General features: G+C 34.4%; 1 protein-coding gene across 7 annotated transcripts in view; it reads left to right on the forward strand.

Annotated features, from left to right (window-relative positions):
- The window catches only part of IKZF2 (IKAROS family zinc finger 2), a 148,714-nt gene that overhangs the window by 118,460 nt on the left and 9,679 nt on the right, over nucleotides 1-20,575 (forward strand). For 5 of the 7 annotated variants that reach the window (XM_069467521.1, XM_069467510.1, XM_069467529.1 and 2 more), the window contains 2 exons: nucleotides 9,653-9,790; nucleotides 16,337-16,480. In XM_069467521.1, coding sequence (XP_069323622.1) covers nucleotides 9,653-9,790; nucleotides 16,337-16,480 — 282 coding nt within the window. The remainder of the gene's footprint in view (nucleotides 1-9,652; nucleotides 9,791-16,336; nucleotides 16,481-20,575) is intronic. The other 2 variants (XM_069467551.1, XM_069467541.1) reach the window with 1 other exon arrangement.

Consider the following 20,575-nt stretch of genomic DNA (forward strand, 5'->3'; position numbering starts at 1 on the left):
AGATATTTCTCAAAAATTCTCTATCAGGCAGAATTTTAAATAAATAAATCACAAAGGGAAAAATACCAACAGTTTTGACCACATGGAAGTTTAAAACCTCCAAACCTCAAAAAAAATATAAGCTAAATACTTATAAGAAATTAGTTAAAAGGTTATTTACATTAATATATACAGAGATTGAACAAACTGATGAGAAAGGCAATAGCAATAAGACCATAACTGATAAATAGGTGAAAGTTTTGAATAAGTAACTTGAAAGGATGACCTACAAATAATAAATTTTTTGTTTAATGGTTAGTTTCACTAATGCCAATTAAACAGAAATACAAATTATATTGTATTGCCAAGTACAGAGGTTCCCAAACTTTCTTGGTTCACTGTGTTCTTAGTGTCTTAGTCATTTTTCAAAGTGCCATTAGGACTAAAAGAAATTACCTAATAGTTTCATTTATTATTAATAAGTAGTAAGTTCTAAACAACTTTATAATTATTTGAATTCTAACAACTTTATGGCCATTTGAAAAAATTGTATAAATTGAAAAACAAAATAATGTTTTTATTTCATTTTTAAATAGCCACAGTTACTTACTAATGGGATTGTATGCCTTTTTGGGCCTTGCACAACTTCCCAAACTTTGGGATCGGGTTGGGTACCACCACTCTCATTTCCTGTTCCATACTGATTTTCACATAGTACTTGCTTTGTACTGCAGCAACCACTGAAACTCAGCATCACAAAATATGACATCATTGAAAGGAATAGAGTGTGATATAATGTTGAAACTGAGCAAGTAATTTGCATGGCGTCTGAGAGGTGTTGAATATTATTATTTCCCTCAAAAATGGAGACTATCCTATGGTATCCCTAAGAGTTTGCTTCAGCACCCTGAAGTAGCTTGCTGCAATTTGAGTACATAGGCTTAGCACATTAGTGGAGAATTTATTATTTTAATGTGAGTATTCATTGTTGGTTACAGTATAGTTAAATGTCTCTGTCATACGTACACTACTTGTGTGAATATGAATTTACAAAATCCCTTTTTAGAGGCAGCAATAAAGCACTAAAGATCAAGAACCTTAAAATTATTCATACACAGAATTCATACAGTGAAACAGACCACTAATTCAAACAAACTATAACTTACAAGTAACTAAGAAATTAAATGTCAGTTGTGCCATATTATCAATGCTCATTTTTATTCAGACTAATTTATAATTCTATAAGCAATTACCAGGTAAAATCAGGTATCAGACTCCCATTTTTTACCCTGGAAGTATTTATAGGAAAGTAGGTATAGTTAGTTTTATTAAAGAAAAATGAATGTGATATATGCATAATGCTCTGTTACTAATTTTATGTGTCATGAAAAATGGTAAATATGTTTTCTATATATAGATGTGTTTCTTTGGATGTTTCTGTATGTGTAAACATAAATACATCTATATAAAGAACATTTATCCCATGGTATTAGTGCCATTGTAATTTGTTTTATAGGTTTCACTAGGATAATTCTTGAAGTGACCTATTTCAACAAAATATAAATGAACAAGACTTTGTGTGGGCTGGGGGCAGTGGCTCACACCTGTTATCCTAGCACTCTGGGAGGCCAAGGCGGGAGGATCACTTGAGCTCAGGAGTTCAAGACCAGTCCAAGCAAGAGTGAGACCCCATAGAAATGGAAAAATAGAAAAAATTAGCCGGGCATGGTGGCGCATTCCTGTAGTCCCAGCTACTCAGGAGGCTGAAGCAGGAGGATCCCTTGCGCCCAGGAGTTTGAGGTTGTGTGAGCTAGGCTGACACCATGGCACTCTAGTCCGGGCAGCAGAGCAAGACTCTGTGTCAAAAAATAAATAAAAATAAAATAAAAAAATAAAAGACCTGGTTGTGCTATATACCTTCATAGCACTCTATGAATTTATGGAAAATATTCCTATTTGAACATTCTTTAAGGCTATTTGATTTACTTTTGGGTAGGTATATGGGGCAGGTATTTCTTATTTCTAATTCTACATAAAGACAGGTAGAGAAAATACTAGTAAAGGCCAACAAATTGTTTTCTAATTGAACAGTTGACAGAATCATCAAGTTTTCTTTACTAAATCTTCAATTTGTAATTCATTCCTCAAGTCAGGAATCTCTGTCTGAATTTCTGACCGATTATACTAATAATTCTTTCATTTTTGTTAGTGTAGGATTTTTGTAAGGGACAACACATCAAAGAAGAGACTGTATGTTAACTATTGAGGTAGCTAGGAATGCTGACCCTTCTGTGTCATAAAATCCTTACTATTATAACTTGTCTTCTTAAAATTGCAGTCATAAGAAACTTTTTTTTCAGTCATCTGATTTGTGTTGTTACTAAAACTTAAAAGTTAGCCTGACTTGTTGGTATTTAATCAAATTAAAAATATAACTTTTTCATCTAACCATGATGAAGTGTCAGGAACCAGATTTATCATCTCACCTTAAAACAACTAGAATATTGGACAAAATAAATTTAAATGATTTTTAGATAATAACAACATACAGTGCAGTACTGTGATCCCTGGAGAAGAAAAATAGAGGTAGGGAGTCCTGGATTGCCCCAGCATCCTGGAGGCAGTTTCGAGGCCATAGCTCAGAGACAGCAAACTCAAACAGAGCCAGGCAGAAGGCTGAATTGAGGAGACAGAGATCAGAGTTCAGGGAGACCAGTATGCTTAGAGTTTGCAAAGCAGAGTATCAGACAGGAGGAAGCTGCACAGAAAAAGCTCTGGAGTTTTGCACAGGGCTCCCTTGATTCTTTGGCTAAATAGTGATCTACTTACGTGTGTGAAGTAACTATCTGAAGCTGGGAAAAGAAACACTAGAAAGCAGAAGGCCAAAGAATTTCTGGAGCTCATGCAAAGCTGGGATAGTTCACTCTCACCAGTCAAAGTGAAAAGATTTTGTAATATGCAGGGCATTGTGTAAAGTCCTTACAAGAGTATTGCCTTAATACTGGGGTAAACTAGGCCTTAGATTAATTAAAGCATGCTGTGAACCTACCTTAAAGTATGAAAGTAAATCTTGAAAGAATTAAACTGATACCAAGAATGTAACTACACAACAGACCGAGACAACCATATTTTAAAGAATGCAACAAAATCCAGAATTCACAATATCCGCTATTTCATTAAAAAATTAACAGATACGCAAAAAGGTAGAAACTGTCATCCATAATCACGAGAATAATCAATAGAAATAAACTCAGAAGTGACCAAAATAGTGGAATTAGCAAAGTTGATTGAACAGCTATTGTAAATATACTCCATATGTTCAAGAATATAGAGAAAAACAGGAATATGATGAGAATAGAAGTGGTTCTTAGAGGGAAATTTACAGTATTAAGTAATTAGAAAAGAAGGAAAGTCTCAAACTAATGATCTAGCATCTTTCTTAAGAAATTAAAAAGACCAAATTAAATTCAAAGTATGTTAAGAAAAGAAATTAAAATGATAAAGGCAGAGAGCAATGAAAGAGTAAAACAAAATAATGGAGAAAAATCAATGAAATCAAAGGCTGATTCTATGAAAAGATCAATAAAAGGAATAACCCTCTAGTAAGACCAATCAATATAAAAATAGAACACATAATTTATCAACATCTAAAATGAAATGACAGATTTATCACTAAAACTCCTATAACCATTGGAAGCATAATACAGGAATATAGCTTTATGTCAGTAAATTCAACTAGATAAAATAAACAAACTCCTTGAAATATAAAAATTACTGAAGCTCACTCAAGAAGAAATAGCTATTCTGAATAGCCCTTTAGTTATCCCAGAAATTGAAATCACAAGTTTAAAACCTTCCCACAAAGAAATCTCCAGATGACTTCACTGGCAAATTCTGTCAAACATTTAAGGAATAAATAATTTACCATTTAAGGAGCAAATTCTTTCAGAGAATAGAAGGAAGACTTCCAAATGAATTCTTGGGTTCAGCATTACCCTGATAACAAAATCGAAGACTTTACAAGACAACTATATAGTAATATCCCTCCTGAATGTAGATACACAAAATGCTTAACAAAATTTTAACAAATGATCGTGTATCATGACCAAGTGGGGTGTATCCCAGGAGTTTGAAGTTGATTTAACATTGGAGAAAAAAGTCAATCTATGTAATTCTTCATATTAACAAACTAAAAGGGAAAAACCATATAATCATCTTCAAGGTTGCAAGAAAAGCATTTGACGTCATTCAGCATTCATGCATAATGAAAATTCTCAGCAATAGCATAGAAAGGAACTTCCTCAACATGATAAAGGTCATGTATGAGAAACCTTCAGCTAACATCTTTTTTCTAATAAAATAATGAAGAGTTTACCCCTTAAGGTCAGAAACAAGGCAAGAATGTCTACACTCTCTACTCCTATTTAACATCATACTGAGAGTGCTAGTCAATATAGTAATACAAGAGAAAGAAATAAAAGACATCCAAATTAGAAAGGAATAAGTAAAACTGTCTTCACTTTTAAGTGATATGGTGACCTATATAGAAAATACCAAGGAATCTACAAAAAAAAATAAATAAATAAAACTGAGTGATTTCATTAAGGTTGTAATATGTAAGGTCAATATAAAGAAATCAAAAGTATTTCTTTAGTTAATTTTAATTGACAAACATTGTATATATTTATTATGTACATTATGTTTTGATGTGTATACCATTGTGGAATGGCTAAATTGAGCTAATTAACATTAATTACCTTACATACTTAATTTTTGGTGGTAAGAACACTTAAAATCTACTCTCAGCAATTTTCAAGAAGACAATATATTGTTATTAGCTATACTCATCATGTGGTACAATAGATTTCTTGAGCTTATTCCTTCTATCTAATTGAATTTTTGTATTAACCAACATCTCCCCAACCTCCCAGTCCCGACCTCAGCCTCTGGTAACCACCATTTCATTTTCCACTTCTATGAGATCAATTTTCTAGATTCCACATATAAGTAAAATGCAGTGTATAAAATAACCTAATTTCATAACAAGATTTATCTTTGCATGCACAGGAAAAATACAGGAGGATGATACAAAATATTAAAGACAGTTAATTCTAAATGATATAATTATGATTTTCTGGTTCTTTAAGAAATTTATATGGATTTATTACTTTCGAAATTAGAAAAAGATTTAAGAAAAACTGTGAGTGAAAGCTATTTAAAGAGTTTGGAAATGATATCATTCATAAAAATACCACTTATTCTTTTTTGTGAGCAAGTCACCAAACTAAACTCTTCAGAGCTAACAAAGATATATAAGATATTGTTATAATTTCTCCAGAAAGTCAAGATCTAACATGGGAGGTAACATGAATGTATGAATACCATGTGTAAAGACCACAAATAATGCAGATGCAAGGTAGAATGCTAGAATGTTCTAAGCATGTGGGACAATACAGTTATAATTCTTTAGTGAAAAAGGTTACTTTTAGATGGAACAGAGTTAAGGAGGTTGGAAGTAGAAGGATGCAGAGGATTTCAAGAGGTAGAAATTGTGTGAAGTCATTTCAGAAAAAAATAAGACTCAGAAGTGTAAGTGCTAGGTAATTTTGGCTGGAGCCTGGGGTAGAAAAGGGGATGTATGCTTTGGGGCCAGATTAGGGTGCTGAATGCCAGGTAAAGGGATTTGGACTTTGTTCAATAGAAGTTAGCAGTCATTGAAGGTTGTTGAAGAGGAGAGTGAAATAATTACACATGGGAAGAGAAAACCTATTTGAAGTCTATTATGCTAGCCCAGGTTAGTGATAACGAAAGCTTGCAGTAGGATATTGTTTATGGGAATGAAAAACAGGGATAAAATTGAGAAACGTTTTAGGAGTCTTATATAGAATTTAGCAATGATTTGGGAGCAGGAAAAGAGGTAGGAGGCAAGGAAAGTGATGGCATTTTTGTGAGTATAGATTCTTAGAACAGAGGTAACAATGACACAAAAGGACGGTAAGAACAAAGAGGGAATTTTGTAGAGGAAGATAGCTTTTTTATATCTTGAATGTTAGATTTGGTTTCAGGAGAACATCTATGAGGCAATACTCAAAAGACAGTTGAAAGTATGGATTTGAAGTGCAGTCGTTCAGCAAATACGTATTGAGTGTCCCTGATGTTTAATAACTCCATAAACATTGTCAGTTATCAATTGAGTAAAACATGATTTCTGTCCTTATGGTGCTTGTTGTTTGGAGTAGGGAAATAAGTAGCTATCAAATAGATAATTACAATCAATTATCATAAGTAATATATCAACAGAGTATGAACAGAGTGCTGGAGAGCACAAAGGAGAAAGCCATGTCCTGATCCTCTTTGTTTAGATTATGTGGAAGGGATTCACCAAGATCATTGAAAGAAGGTTCATGTGACCAGTAGGAGTTTACGAACGTGGGAAATTATTCCAGGCATGATGTGGATGTTTCATAAAAATGAGAACTTAGAGAGCACAGAGAGAAAACACTGAACTAAGGACAAAATCTGGAGGAATGCTTATATTTGCAAGGTAGGAGAAGGTTGAGAAGCCACTGAAGGAGAATTGTAGAATCTGATCCAAGAAGCTAAAACAGGAGATTCAAGACACAAGAAGGTTTGATAGTGATCAAGAGATTAGGAAGAATTAGGGTAAAAGTACACTAGATTTAGTGATTCGGAAGTTATTCACTTTTCAAAATGTTTTAATAGTATCAGAATAAAAGTGTTTCAGTTGATGAGAATGTGTAATAATATTATAAAGACAAAGGTAACAAAATACTGGTCCTCTTCTATGAATATATATGTCACACATACTAACTTATATGTATTTACTTATAAATTAACAGTAAACTCATACTGACAAACTCATCATGTACAGGGATTAAATATAAACAATATTTTTATGCACTTGATTTTTAAAAATAATATCCAGGAACTGACAGGAAATGGTCTTATGGGGATAGCAGAGCCATTGGATTTGGCAAGGATTCTTATTGATATTTGAAAACAACTTTCAAAAAAGTAGTAAGGACAAAAGTTAGACTTTGAAGGAGCTGAGTATATGACAGAAAATAGATGGTAGGAGTTCTCATAAATCCTGCCTCCCCTCTACCCTCACTCCCCAATTATCTGTCTACTACTTTTTCTTCAGTTATCACCCCAAATGTTCCTACCTCAGATAGACCTTCCTGTCCAACCTTCCTCAAACTAGTTTCTCCATGTTATACTAGCACACCATTCTTTTGCTCCATATAGCTTCACACAATTGGTAATATATTGCTGTATATTTATTAAATGTCTGTCTTCCTCAACAGACTGTCAGTTTCATGAGGATAGGCACCATGAGAATTTATTTTCCACTTTACAATTTAACTTCATCCACAGTCTTGGCACACAGTAGTCTTTTAATGAATATGTATTGAATGAAAGAGAGAAGTAAAAGGATAAGATTGAGTATTCCCAGAACAAATTTCTTGGAGATAGAATAGTTATAAGAAATGTCAAAATCCAGCATGTCACCTAGTATTTGGATTACTGGAGTAGAATGGAGATGAAAGTCGGAAAAATTGAGGTTATACTTTTAGAACAATAACTGTGATCCCTGTTGGACTGACAACAAAGATAGGGTGAAGAGGAAGGAGATATGTTTTAAAACAAATAGATGAAAAAATGGGAGAAGCTAAAGTAAAGCAGATGGGATAGACTTCAAAAATGAGGTAGTAAAAAAATGAGTGAAAAGCAGTAAAAAATATACTGTCTTTTTCCTCCTTATCAGATAAGTTGGGATTTTATAGAGGGTTGTGAGCCAAAGGGAGTAGAATGAAAAATCATGTTTCAATTAAATTGAGAAGGTGTAAAGATTGGCTATAGAAATAATGGGAAGAAAGTGTAGAAGGATATGTTCATGGTAAAACAGAGGCATTATAAGATACAATGTGAAAGGACAAGCACCAGGGAAGACCAGGAAATGAGTGAACTATTTTACAGTGGACTTTTAGCTACGATGTCAGTGCTTAATAAGTGTTAATTGGTTAATAAACTTCTTCAGTATAAATTCATCACTATTTCTAGGGAAACATAATAGTACAAGAGAATCAAAAATTGAGTAATTCTAGTAGCAAACAAGGGCTTTTTGTTATGTAGCAGCATGTCTTGGAATATAATTACACACAAATATATTTATGTTATTTACACTAAGTGATTTTGACAAAAAATATTTTCTTATTTTATGCTTTCACATGGTGATATAAATTCTGCACAATATTTATAGCTACTTCCCAGAAATTCTTGGTTCTAAAATATAGAAATCACTTTGCCTACTATTTTTAAAACTGACTACTCATGCTTTAAATAGTTTTTAAGATAGTTTACAATTATGATTATGAAATAACTGATTTTAATTTATGTGTACTTCAAATACAGTCTAAAAATTAGGTTTAATTTTTTTGTTTTTACCAGTACCGTGAAACTTTTAGGCAGCCATGAATACCTTGGCTTGTTACAGTATTTCAGTTCCTCTTGTGACCAATGTCATAGCAGGGGTTTGTAAGGTGACTGGAGATAGGGATGCTATCTTTATTCATGAAAAAGAGTTGTCTATTCTCTGCGCAAACTAAATGATTCCTGTGGGAGTTGAATGAGAGACACTAGCCTGAATCACACTGTGCTTTACTACTGAGGGCTTTGGCACAGACCACCTGGTGTTTTATGATGTCCTATATCCATTCAAAACCAAGAATCAAAGTGTTCTGTGATATCCTTATGAATAGTCATACATTAAAACATGCCGCTTTCCCTAGAGCTTATTTTTTTAAATCATTTTTTTAAAGTTTTTACATGAGCATCACAGTATTTAATAGATTTACTGAGATAATGGCACACAGATAATGGTTCCCTGGCTGTTAGGGAACAATTTGTTTCCTGAACGTGAGATGTTTTGGAAAATATTATATTGTTGTATAACTAAATATTGTGTAATCATTCTGACTCAAGGCACCTAGTAGGTTAATTCTTGGTATTATAAACGAAGTGCTGATGAGGAAGAATATACTTATCTGCCACAAAGTCTTACATGTATGAATAGCTATTACCAAGGTGGAAAGAAAAGAGAAACTCTCTACTTTTATCTGTACTTTTTCTCACCACTTGAATTCTTTTTAATCTACTTGCTTCTCATGAATAATCTTTTATTAAACCGTGACATTTCGAGTTGTTGCACTTTAGTTTTCTTTAGTAAAATTCTCTGCCCTTACCCGCCCCGCAAAAAAAAAAAAAAAAAAAAAAAAAATCTCATCATGTTTCTGTGATACTCCTGTTTTGTCTTTTGAATGAGTCAAACTTGAGATAATTGTGTAAATGTATTACGAGTCAGATAATTTGAAGGTTGATCATCAACCCCTCACTGTCTGGAATATAGTCAGAGCATGAGTTTGATTCAGTATTTCCTCTGTCGCTAGAGGTATGATCTGTCTTTTTGCTGTCTGTTAGTCTTGTTAGAAATTTATTATCTTTTCTTGTCTAAATTGGAATGTGGAGGAGGAATAGATTTAGGTCTGAAAATCATATAAATGCTTCCTCCAGACTATCAAAGGTTAGCTGTTAATTTTGTTTTGGATGTGAAGGAGACTGGCAGCACACTAATCTCAAGTTCTCTTCTCAGTGGGTAAACCTCACAAGTGCAACTACTGTGGACGAAGTTACAAGCAGCGCAGTTCACTGGAGGAGCACAAGGAACGCTGCCACAACTATCTCCAGAATGTCAGCATGGAGGCTGCTGGGCAGGTCATGAGTCACCATGGTGGGTAGAAATAGCATTTGTGATTTTCATTCCCCCCTAGACTGCTTTTGTAGCTTTTTACGGATTAAATGGTTTCCTCTACCCTTCAACATCAAAATAAAAATCTTACTCTGTTTAAAACAATTTTAGATCACATTGACTTAAATGAGTTGACCTTTGGGATACATTGCAAATAATCTATATTAGATTTTTGTTGATACTCCCAAATTATTTCTGATCGTGTATCTAAACTAACATAAAAACAGCAGCCAATAATACCGCCTTTAATAACAAAGGAGGCATTATTTACTCTTCTCTTTGATTTCTCTAACCAAATAGAGATGTTCCTCCATCAGCCTATAGGTTTCCTAACAGAATAAATTGATTATTTGCATGTTTTCATCTGTTAGGTAAGCGATCAGTGATATAACTTGATACTTCTCCAATCTGTCTTGTAATTTATCTGAGAAATTACTGATTTTGCTTTCTATAAGTGTGAGAAACAATCTAGACCAAAATTAGACACCATTTCCCTCCATATGAAATATCCTCCAAGTAAGACATCTTGATCTCCACAATACACTATGGCAGATAGGAAGGCAGTTCCTAAGGTTTATCAAGTAATAATTCTCTATTCCTGAAAAGTTAATTTTAGTAATTAGCCTTACAAAGGAAGGTAATGAATTTCAATACTTTAGATTTGTAGTATCTATAGTCTTACTACTCATATTTTTATACTGATTAGTTTCATTATTAATACAAATATCTTACTTTTATAGTATATTTATATCTTTTATTTTGAAAAGATTTGGCCAACATTAAATGGTGTAGTTGAGATTGCTGTAATCATTTTGAAAATATAAATTCCACTTATTGACTTAGATATAGCTAGGTCAATGATTATTTATGGATTTGTTTTATATGGTACAAACTGTGGAACTGTTTATTGCATAGCTAGTGATTATTTATTGAGTTGGAAATTTTTTAAATTTAAAATATTGTTATTCTGAATAATTGAAGGATTTCCTTCTATTGATGATAGTTTCTATAATTTAACACATTGACTGCCATGTGAGTTTTATTTAACTCAGGCTAGTTTTGAGTCCAGGGCCACGTGAAGCAAAACCCTACAGTTGGTTCATGAAAATCTCACTTGTTGGTGTTCTTATTGTAACAATTAATATTGACAATGTAATTCTAAAAACATGGATTGTGCTGCATATAACTCATGTACAGAAAGAAAAAAATAACAAATTAGAAAGGATCATTTTGTTTTAATAAAACACCATGACCCCTGGGGAAAAATGTTTTTTTCTCTAGTGTGGCAGTCAACGTGTTAAAGAATCTGATTTGATTATATTCATCATCTATTTTAATATTGTTATTAACATTTCTACAAACTTATGTGTTTCATATCTTAGTGAATGTGATACTGGAAGCTTGCATTAATTACCTGGGCTTATGAGGGTAGCATAGGATTCAGAGGATAAAGATTGTAAAATGGTGGGTCTCAGAGTCCAACAAAACCGTTCTCACTACATGGTGTCTTAATGTGTCACTCATAGGCATTGTGTGAGAATTAAATGTGATTGGGTAACAAATACCTGAAAAATGGTTCTTTTTACTATTATATTTAAGGGTATTAAATAACTAAAAACAGTAAATGTGCAATCCCCTATAAAGTTGTTACTTACCAGGATTAACTTAAACATTAGAGGTTTCATTTGATCCAAACAACGGGGATGAGTAAAAATTGCATAGATTGGTCAGACACAAAGAATATATATTCTAGGCAGAGAGGAGGCTGGGAAATGTAAAAGATTGTTAACAGATTCCTTGATGTTGAGCATTACTGGAGTCAAAGGAGGGATTCGGAAATGAGACTGAAATAATAAGTTGCAATGCGAAGGAAGAGCCTTTTGTTGCCAATCTAGTGTTTGAATTTCACAGTGTAACTGATGGGAGCCACTGGGATAATCAAATTTGTGTCTTCCAAAGAAAAATGTCACCAATGTAGAATATAGGAAGATACCTGACGGGTAGGAGGTGGCCTGTGAGGAGGGACTAGAAGTGAGAATGCCAAGAAAAGCATGAAAAGGCAGCGACAGGATGAGAGAACAAGAGGAAACACCGAAGACATATTTAGGGGGTAGAATAAAAAGTTCTTAGAAATGTTTATTGAGTTGGAGGAAAGGGGAGGACTTTCATGACTTGTAGTTTTGGAAATAAAGATAACAATGAATTGAATTTTATGGCAGATTATTTATCTTTTTTTAATGTTATATTTATGCTCATTTTTCAAGTCTGTTCAGCTTGAAGAAAAAGCTTTAAAAACCAAACTATGTAATTACCTTTTCCCTCAAGCCTGAAGAAAAACATGAAAGTGTGAACCAGGAAGATAGCCAACTTTAAAGCTACATACCGTTAGGTTTATGCTTTGAATTATTTAGGAAAGGGAGGTTCATTATTGCAAGTGTGGAGGCCTAATTGTGTACCTGCAAACTCCCTAGTAAGTTTTTTTGACTTATTTCCATTGAGTGGCATCATTTCCTTCATTAATTCATTCAGTAAATATCAATTGAATATATTTGTCTCATATCATAACCAATTCCTAAGGTTATTTACCAACCACTATAAGAACTATAAATAGAACAGTAAACCAACAATTAGAGCACTGTGCGGATAAGCATTATGGCGGCATAGAGAATGGCTATCTAAATCAACTGGGATTCTAAGAGGAATTTCCAGGGAAATTTGTGTTTGAGCTCAGTTTTGAAAGGCAAAATAGTAAGCTATTAAGTGTAAAACATGCAGAGAGAGCAGCACGTGTGAAGAAACAGAAGTCTAGAAGAGCATGGAGAGTTTAGGACCTACAAGTAGCTTTGTATAATGGGAGCTCAGTTTGTAAGGACAAGAGAAATTGGAAGGTGATGAGGCTAGATAAATAGGCTCTGGATAGAACATCAAGGGCTTATTGTGCTAAGCAAAGAATTTTGTACTTTATCCTAAAACATAGGATACTTAGAATTTAGTGCTAGAAATGTGGGAGAGAGATTGGAGGAGTCAAGAAACAAGGAGATCAGTTAGGAGAATGTTGCAGTGGTCAAGGTGGGCTTAGTAGCCTAGAATATATAGAAGGTTAGCTAACTGAGAGCAACTTCCCTATGTAAAAGTTAAAACACTGGTACATTCCTGTGTGTGTTTTTGAAAAGATGGGGTAGGGAAGAGGAGAGGCAGGGGACTGGGTGAAAGGAAAAAATCTAGGATTTACCATAGGTATCTAGCATGGACGATGGAGTAGGTAGTAGTGCCATTCATAATTATTAATAGATGGGAATTGTGAAAATAGGAGAAAGTTTAGGGAGGAAAATGGAGATTTTCAGTTTTGAACACATTGATAACTCTTACATGCCTGTGAATTAGCCAAGTAAAACTGTCTGGGAGGAAGTTGTATAGATCTCGAGCTCTTGAGAGAGATCTGGGTAGGAATTAATGGTGTGTGAACCATCATTATATATGTAGTAGCCTGAAGTAGGTTTTAATAAAGTGCTATGGATAAGTATAGGTTGAGACAACTAGAAGGACAGGAACACACCGGGAGGAAAAAAAAAGTCATGAATCTGAGTAAGAGCAGAATAGGAACATGGAAAGAGTGATTTCTGAGAGACCAAAACAAGTGTCAGCACTGTCAAATGCTGTCAAGAAAATAAGAAAACAGAGAATTTTTTTTTCTTAAGATTCGACAACATGGAGAAAGTTTGCAACAATATAAAAAAAATGTTATTTTGCCTGCTCAACATTCCTTCCTCCTCCTCTTGCTAACAAGCCTGCCATTTTCCTTTAGAGAACTTCCTCCCATTGTATGCAGCCATGGTCTCACTGGGCCATCGGTCCAGGTACCTTGACCTTTCCTAGCCAGGGGGTAGACATGTGACCTAATATAGGCCCCTCAGACTGTTTCTTCCTGGAATTTGAATTTTGTGTGGCTTGGTTTAAAAAAAAAATAAAAAAGCTATATTGGGAATACTCTTATGGTTTTGCCTTTATGGTTTATCAATGCAATGAAACAATGATATAATACAAGTATAAATATATTTTTTTTCCTGGTTATAACTTTGAAAATAAGATCAAAGAAGATGTTTGGTTATAAAGTTTGGTCAAACAAGTGAAGGTAGCATATTGCTATGTTTTTAGCCCAGATAAATGTCTTGCTATGTGATTAATGCACTATTGAGATCTATAGAGAATTTGTGTTTCAAGCAATATATTAATATATTCAGAAAAATTTTCATCTGAGTTATACCCAGATCTATGAAAGCAAAAAATTCAGATTAGTTATATTATTAAGGAAAAATATATGAAGTCTTTTCCCAATGGCAGACCTTACATATTAGGTCAAACTGGTTTATAAAAAGTCAATGCTCAAAATACATTTACAAAGAATAGTATAGCACAGTGGTTAAGAGCCCAGGCTCTGGAACCAGACTTCCCAGTGTAACATTCCCTACTAACTAGATGTAAACCCTAGGGAAATTACTTAACCTCTTGGAGTCTTTGTTTCTTTATCAGTAAAGTGAAGATGGTGATAGCACCTCTTCCATGGGGTTGTTGAAAGAATTAAATGCAAAACCTTAAAATAACACTTAGCACATAGCCTATATATCACTTATTATTATTGCTGATATTGTAAAAACAAGATCAATTTTTGACATGCAAAGGCTTTTGTAAAGTAGAAGTTAGAGCAGAACTCTGCCAAAGTCATCATTTTTAGTTCACATGAGCTTCATTGAACGTGGGACAAATCATCTGAATTGAGGTGGATGTGGCATGGGACAGTTCCCACACTCAGGTTTCGTTTTGAGTGTTAAATGTGTGCAAATATCAAAATTCAGGGTGAGACTTAGAGCAAAACTGCCAAGTTTTAGACTACTCGTTGCAGAAATAATTAGCATATTCAATCTTGGGGGCAAACCCTGGTAACCAGTTTTGCTGGGTTTTTTAGCAAAATTTACAACAACAACTTTTTCTTTACAAATTTTTTTTCATTTTGGACCTTTTCCCACTTGATAATATCATGAATTATGTCAGTATAGAAAATGACCTAAGTGTTTTCTTGTTCCTGAATCTCATCTTGGATTTTTTTTTTTTTTTTTGCAAATTAACATCCAATAATTGTAGAATCCCTTGCTATTCATAGCCAGAGGACCGCTTATTAAATGTAGATTTAAGATTCAGTTTTTTATGGCCCATTCACTAATCAAAACTTGGATGAATGTTGAAATTCTATAAACGTGTCCAAATTATGAAAACACTTTGATGCTGTTTTTCATTTTTTTGAAATCAGCAACTTCTATTGGATATTAAGTAGGTCACCTGAATTGTGTACTCAATTTTCCTTTCATCTCTTGCTTTTTCACTTTATTTTAGTGTTCACCAGCAAGATCTCCTTATAAATGAGAATGCATTTGTTGCACACAGTGGGACTATCTTGTACAAATGAAAGAATCAGCATTTTACAGTGAATGCTGAACGAGTAAAGATACCCTAAGAAATGAAACCTTTGTTTCCAAACAGAACTGGCACAAGGGCAATTGGAGAAAGCAACAATAATCAACAAGTAATAAGTTTTGTTCTTTCCCGTGAATACTGGTTTTAATCAACTGATCTAATCTGTCTGAGATGTTACCCTATCCTTAAGTAAACATCCTTGGACAGTATTTCTACTCAAAAACAACTTTTATAAGTTCTTTGTCTACGCTATTAATGTCAGTACCTAAGGCTAACATTAGCCCATAGCAACTTAGACATGGGATGAATAAGGAACAACATTGGAGAGTGTATGTCCAATGAATTAGGGCAGTAGTTTAGTAAGCCAATGTTCCAGTTTGGAAATGGATTCTTCTTCATGCTAAAGAGCTCTTTTTAAAATAAATTACAATCATAAAGCTGCCACAGTTTACTATGCATAAGACATGTTCAGAATTGGATCTCCTTCTTATTTGTGCATGTCTGCTTTGTGCAGGTCTGCTTTTTGCAGGTATTTAAGCTACTGCTCAAAAGGCTAACAGCTCATCAAATAGAAAACCTGCTGCAGGAAAACACATGGGTTAAAAAAAAAAAAAAGTTAAATATTGGCACTGTTATTCTGTGTGTCTGTTTAAGCTTTTCTCCAAAACAAGTTGACTTACTTAAGTTATTTTAGAAAAATAAACTCCAAAAGCCTTGAAAATAGTGCAGTCTTAAAGTAGTATTGATTTTAATCAATGATAAAAACACTTTCAGAGGAATAAGATGAGAAATCAGATGAACATGTTTGCCAATCCATAGTGGCAACAGTTTATGTCATTGATCTAAGAAAGACTCAGATAAAAACAAATCCTGTGTGTGTGTATGTGTGTGTGTGAAATTAAAGAGTATACTTTCACCCTAGAGGTTCTTTCTACTTGCTTTTATTCAAGCATACTAGCTTATGTTTTTATAACATATATTGAGATGGCAAATCCAGCTTTTTATCTTTCAAAATGTTGAAGAAATTATCAGATTGCACTCTTGTATGGTTTTATATAGTACCTCCTATGGAAGATTGTAAGGAACAAGAGCCTATTATGGACAACAATATTTCTCTGGTGCCTTTTGAAAGACCTGCTGTCATAGAGAAGCTCACGGGGAATATGGGAAAACGTAAAAGCTCCACGCCACAAAAGTTTGTGGGTAAGCATTGCAAATGCTTTTGTTTCTTTGCAAGGTGATTTTAACGGGAAAGGCAAGTTCCCATGTATAGAAATACATGGTATGTTTCAGTTCATGAAATAAATACCCATCTCTTCTCCATTACTCTTTTCTACTCTATGGAAACTCCATGTGCACCACACAACACATGCACACGCACACACACCCTTAGGCATGTGGGCAGAAGAAAGAGAAATAAAGGAGACTGATAATTGTCACCATCTGAAATTGTAATGATATATAAAGTGAAATAGCATGTAAAAAATAAAATGTTAATTTATTTAAAAAATAGTAATACATTAGGGAAATGATCTAGCATATTGGCCAGTTTTGTAATCTGTTTTAAAATTTGCACTAGTGCCAGGTTTTTAACTGTTCTCTTTATATAATATTGGTTTAGTATTTGATCTAGAATTAAGAGTAATTTATTTTTCAAAATTCTGCATTAGGAAGATAATGTAGCAACCTACATTCCAGATGTTTTATATTTGGATCTATATTTTATACTTTGATCTTTGTTTTTTTTATCCAGCCTATGATTTTGAACTGAAAAGATTAAATATCATATATTTAGACTTTCCCTTTTCATTTCTAAACCCTTAGATATTCTTTGATACACCCAGTGTTGGCATGATTCTGAATGCCATGCCATGTAAGTCAGTGTCACTGAGGATACAAAAAGAATGTATTTTTTTAAAGTAGTATAATAAAGATTCAATAGAATTGTTAAAGAATTTTCATTCATTATATATATAATGTATCTATTCTTGCAGACTTAGTATAGGATAAAAATAAGAGGTAAAAATATTCAAGCATTCTTACATTCTAGTTTTGGCATTGTGGGACATCCTAATTGAGTAGTGATTGGGAGAAAAATCTTTTCTTTGGTTATTTCAACGAGAGAGTAATAAAATTTTGTTACTTCAGTAAACGGAGAAGGTTTCTTTTCAATGTAAAATTGAAGAACAAATCCCAAAAATGGCACTTTAAGACTAGCTGGAGGGATTTATTGAAAACTCATTGAAAGAAAGCTAACAGGTACTCCAAGGGCCATGGTCTATACAAGGTCAGTTTAAGGCCCTTGAGATTATGCTCAAAGGCCTACCTTGAGCCCCGGGTAATATTTCCTTCTGTTCCTTTCTTTTTAGTAGTAACTATGAAAGAAAAGGAAAGGAAAAAAGCCTGTTTATTTGTTTTTAATGTTGATTAGTTTAATAGATGTCATTAAATGCTTATATCTAACTAGACTCTACTGTAGTTGGAAAAATATAAAATTTATTGTTTGTCTTCTGAATCTGTATAGTCTGCCTTTTATAATATTTTTGTCATGTTTCCTGTGCCTTAAACATGTTACTCTCAATTTTATTTGATAACATTGCTGAGGAGAGAAAGAGATTTTTAGAAAATTATGGTATGACTGTAAAATAATGACATTAGATTTTTTTATTAAGAATTTGAGAGTATATTTTTATTTAGATTCTAGCCTAGGAACATATAATAAACAATAGCTACAGTAGCCATTTCTGATTGCACTTAAAAGGAAAGTTTTCATCATTCCACACTTACCATAAATTCCTTTTACCATGTCCCTCAGTTAAATCCTGTTCTTTGACCTTATCAAGCTCTCCAGGCCAGTGATCCCTGAATGTCCTGCATATCGATTTGTCCCTTCCTCTCTCTCCTTACCCAGCTTAGATTCCATGGTTTATCAGTTTTACTACTCTCTTGCCTTGTCCCGTCTATCACCTACTCCTGGTGAAACCCCACTCTCTCATAAAGCAGAATGAGCATCTTTTCCATATTTGTATCTCAGCTGCCCACACCCTTACGAGTTGCTGTCACTATAGATCTCAAATATCAGTTGGCCCATCCATCCTATGTAGCAGCACTCTTTTTAATCCATCCTTGAATAGTCTTCTCTCCTACTCTCCACTGTGGCCACTTCAACCTTTCTCTACTCTCTGCAAACATGGTATTTCATTCCTTGGCAATCTTGTATCTATATTCATAGGGAATAAAATCAGTTGAAATGATTTCAGTGTAATATCACCAATCCTATAGGATTATGTAAACCCACATAAATACTTTTTTTTTCCCTTATTGCCATGAAAGAAGTACCCCTCTTTCTGATTAAGGTTAATTCTTCCTCTTGTGCCCTGGAATTCTATCTTACTCCCCACAAGTACCTTACACTATTATTTTTCCTCTTTCTCACTTATATTTTTAACTTCCCACCGCTATTGGCATTTTTCTGTCAGCATTTAATACAATAAATACTCATAATTAAAAAAAAAATCCTCCCTTAAACCCAAGTCTCCTTTCAGCTACCACCTATATTCTCCTTCTCTTCAACCATGGGATTGTTGAAAGAATTCTCTGTGCTTGCTTTCTATTTCTTTCTTTCTTTCTGCTCATTTCCCAGTCCACGTAACCTGTCTTGCTTTCTTCCCCACACTCCATTGAAATCATTCTCATTGAGATCACTACTGGCTTCCATAGTGCCAAATTCAGTTGACCTTTTTTATACAGTATCTTACACAACTCCTAGAGAGCATTTGCCACTACTAAATAGTTTGTTTGGAAACACACTTTTTCCTTGGTTTCTGTGGCATTGATGTCTCTCGTATTTCTTTCCTCCAGCTTCTCTGACTGCTCCTTCTCAGTTGTCTTTATGGACTTATCCCTAACAGCTATGCAAATGGGGCAGAGTACAAATGGAAGGCCCCGTTCATATGCCTAAACATTTTCATATTCAAAATCTCTCTGAAAAACTTATATTTAGCCTTCTAGCTTGGAAGATTAAGGCCAAATAAATATGGAATTTTCATATTCCTTGTAGCTCGACACCAGACCTTGGCAGCATGAGTAGAACCTCCCCCTGGCTTCCAGCCAGGGTCCCCTCTTAGACTCACGCCTGGTTCTGTCCATTACCAAAAGGGGCCTCACACACATGTGTAGCCATCCCAGCCTGTACATCCAAGTTCTTTTTGCAATGGTCCCCATACATAGCACCTAAAGAGTAGTGCCTTGGCCATGCTTCAGGCCTAGGTATGTGCTTACCAGCAATACAGTTGGTACTAAGGAGGATGGAGACTATAAAGAGGACTGCATAGATCCTGGAAGCAGGCTCAGAGCCATCTGGGCAAGGAATTCTGGGATCTGGGCGGCTCCAGATCAGCATATTCCCTTGGACCTATGGACTAATTACATGAAGAGCAAGGCCCAGGGCACTCTAAACATGAGGCACAGTGCAAGAATCCCACTTGCCTTGATGTACGGGTAAGCATAAAAATCCTGGTGTTCTATTTTTGACCCTCACTCTTCACATTCTACCTATGCCTGGGTGATAGTATCTATTCCCATGGGTTTAGAAGTTGCTTTCTGTCAACTGATGACTCTCATATTTCCATCTCAAGCCCAGATCTCTCTCCTTAGTTTGATATTATATCTAAGTATACTGGACATGACTGTTACTCATAGTCCTCCCCAAACTGAATTCATCATCTTTTCCATCTGAGTTTCCCAGGCGAGAAACCTGGGCTTCGTGCTTCTTTCTCTTTATCATTCTCTCATGTCTAGATAATCACCAAGCCCTAGTAACTGTATTTTCTAAAATTCTCTGCATTCCATCGACTCCACTTGCACTGCCACTCCACTAATTCAGAGCACCATGATCTCCACCGCAACAAACCTCCTAACCTCTCTTGCTAAATGGATATCTTCAGTCTACTTTTTTGTTTAACTCCTTCAATTCTTATTTCTTTAGGATAAAATTCAAATTTCTTAGAAGTTGAATGAGCCCTGTATTTACGACTTGTCTTTCTCATCTGTTGCTACTCTCAGCCGTATTGAAGTATACATAATTCCTTATATATAAGTCATGCCCTCTTGCCTCTGGATCTTTCCTACCAGCTGATCCACCGCCATGTTTTTTTACTTAGCTAATATTTACCATCACATTCTTACCCCTGATGCCACTTCCTTCAAGAAGTCTTCCTTTACTCCCCTAGTATGAGTTATGTATTCCTCTTATTTAACCTCATAACACACATCAAACTGTATTATATAAGTGATCCT

Source organism: Eulemur rufifrons, chromosome 1 (genome assembly GCF_041146395.1).
Source record: "Eulemur rufifrons isolate Redbay chromosome 1, OSU_ERuf_1, whole genome shotgun sequence".
In the NCBI taxonomy this organism is placed as follows: Eukaryota; Metazoa; Chordata; class Mammalia; order Primates; family Lemuridae; genus Eulemur; species Eulemur rufifrons.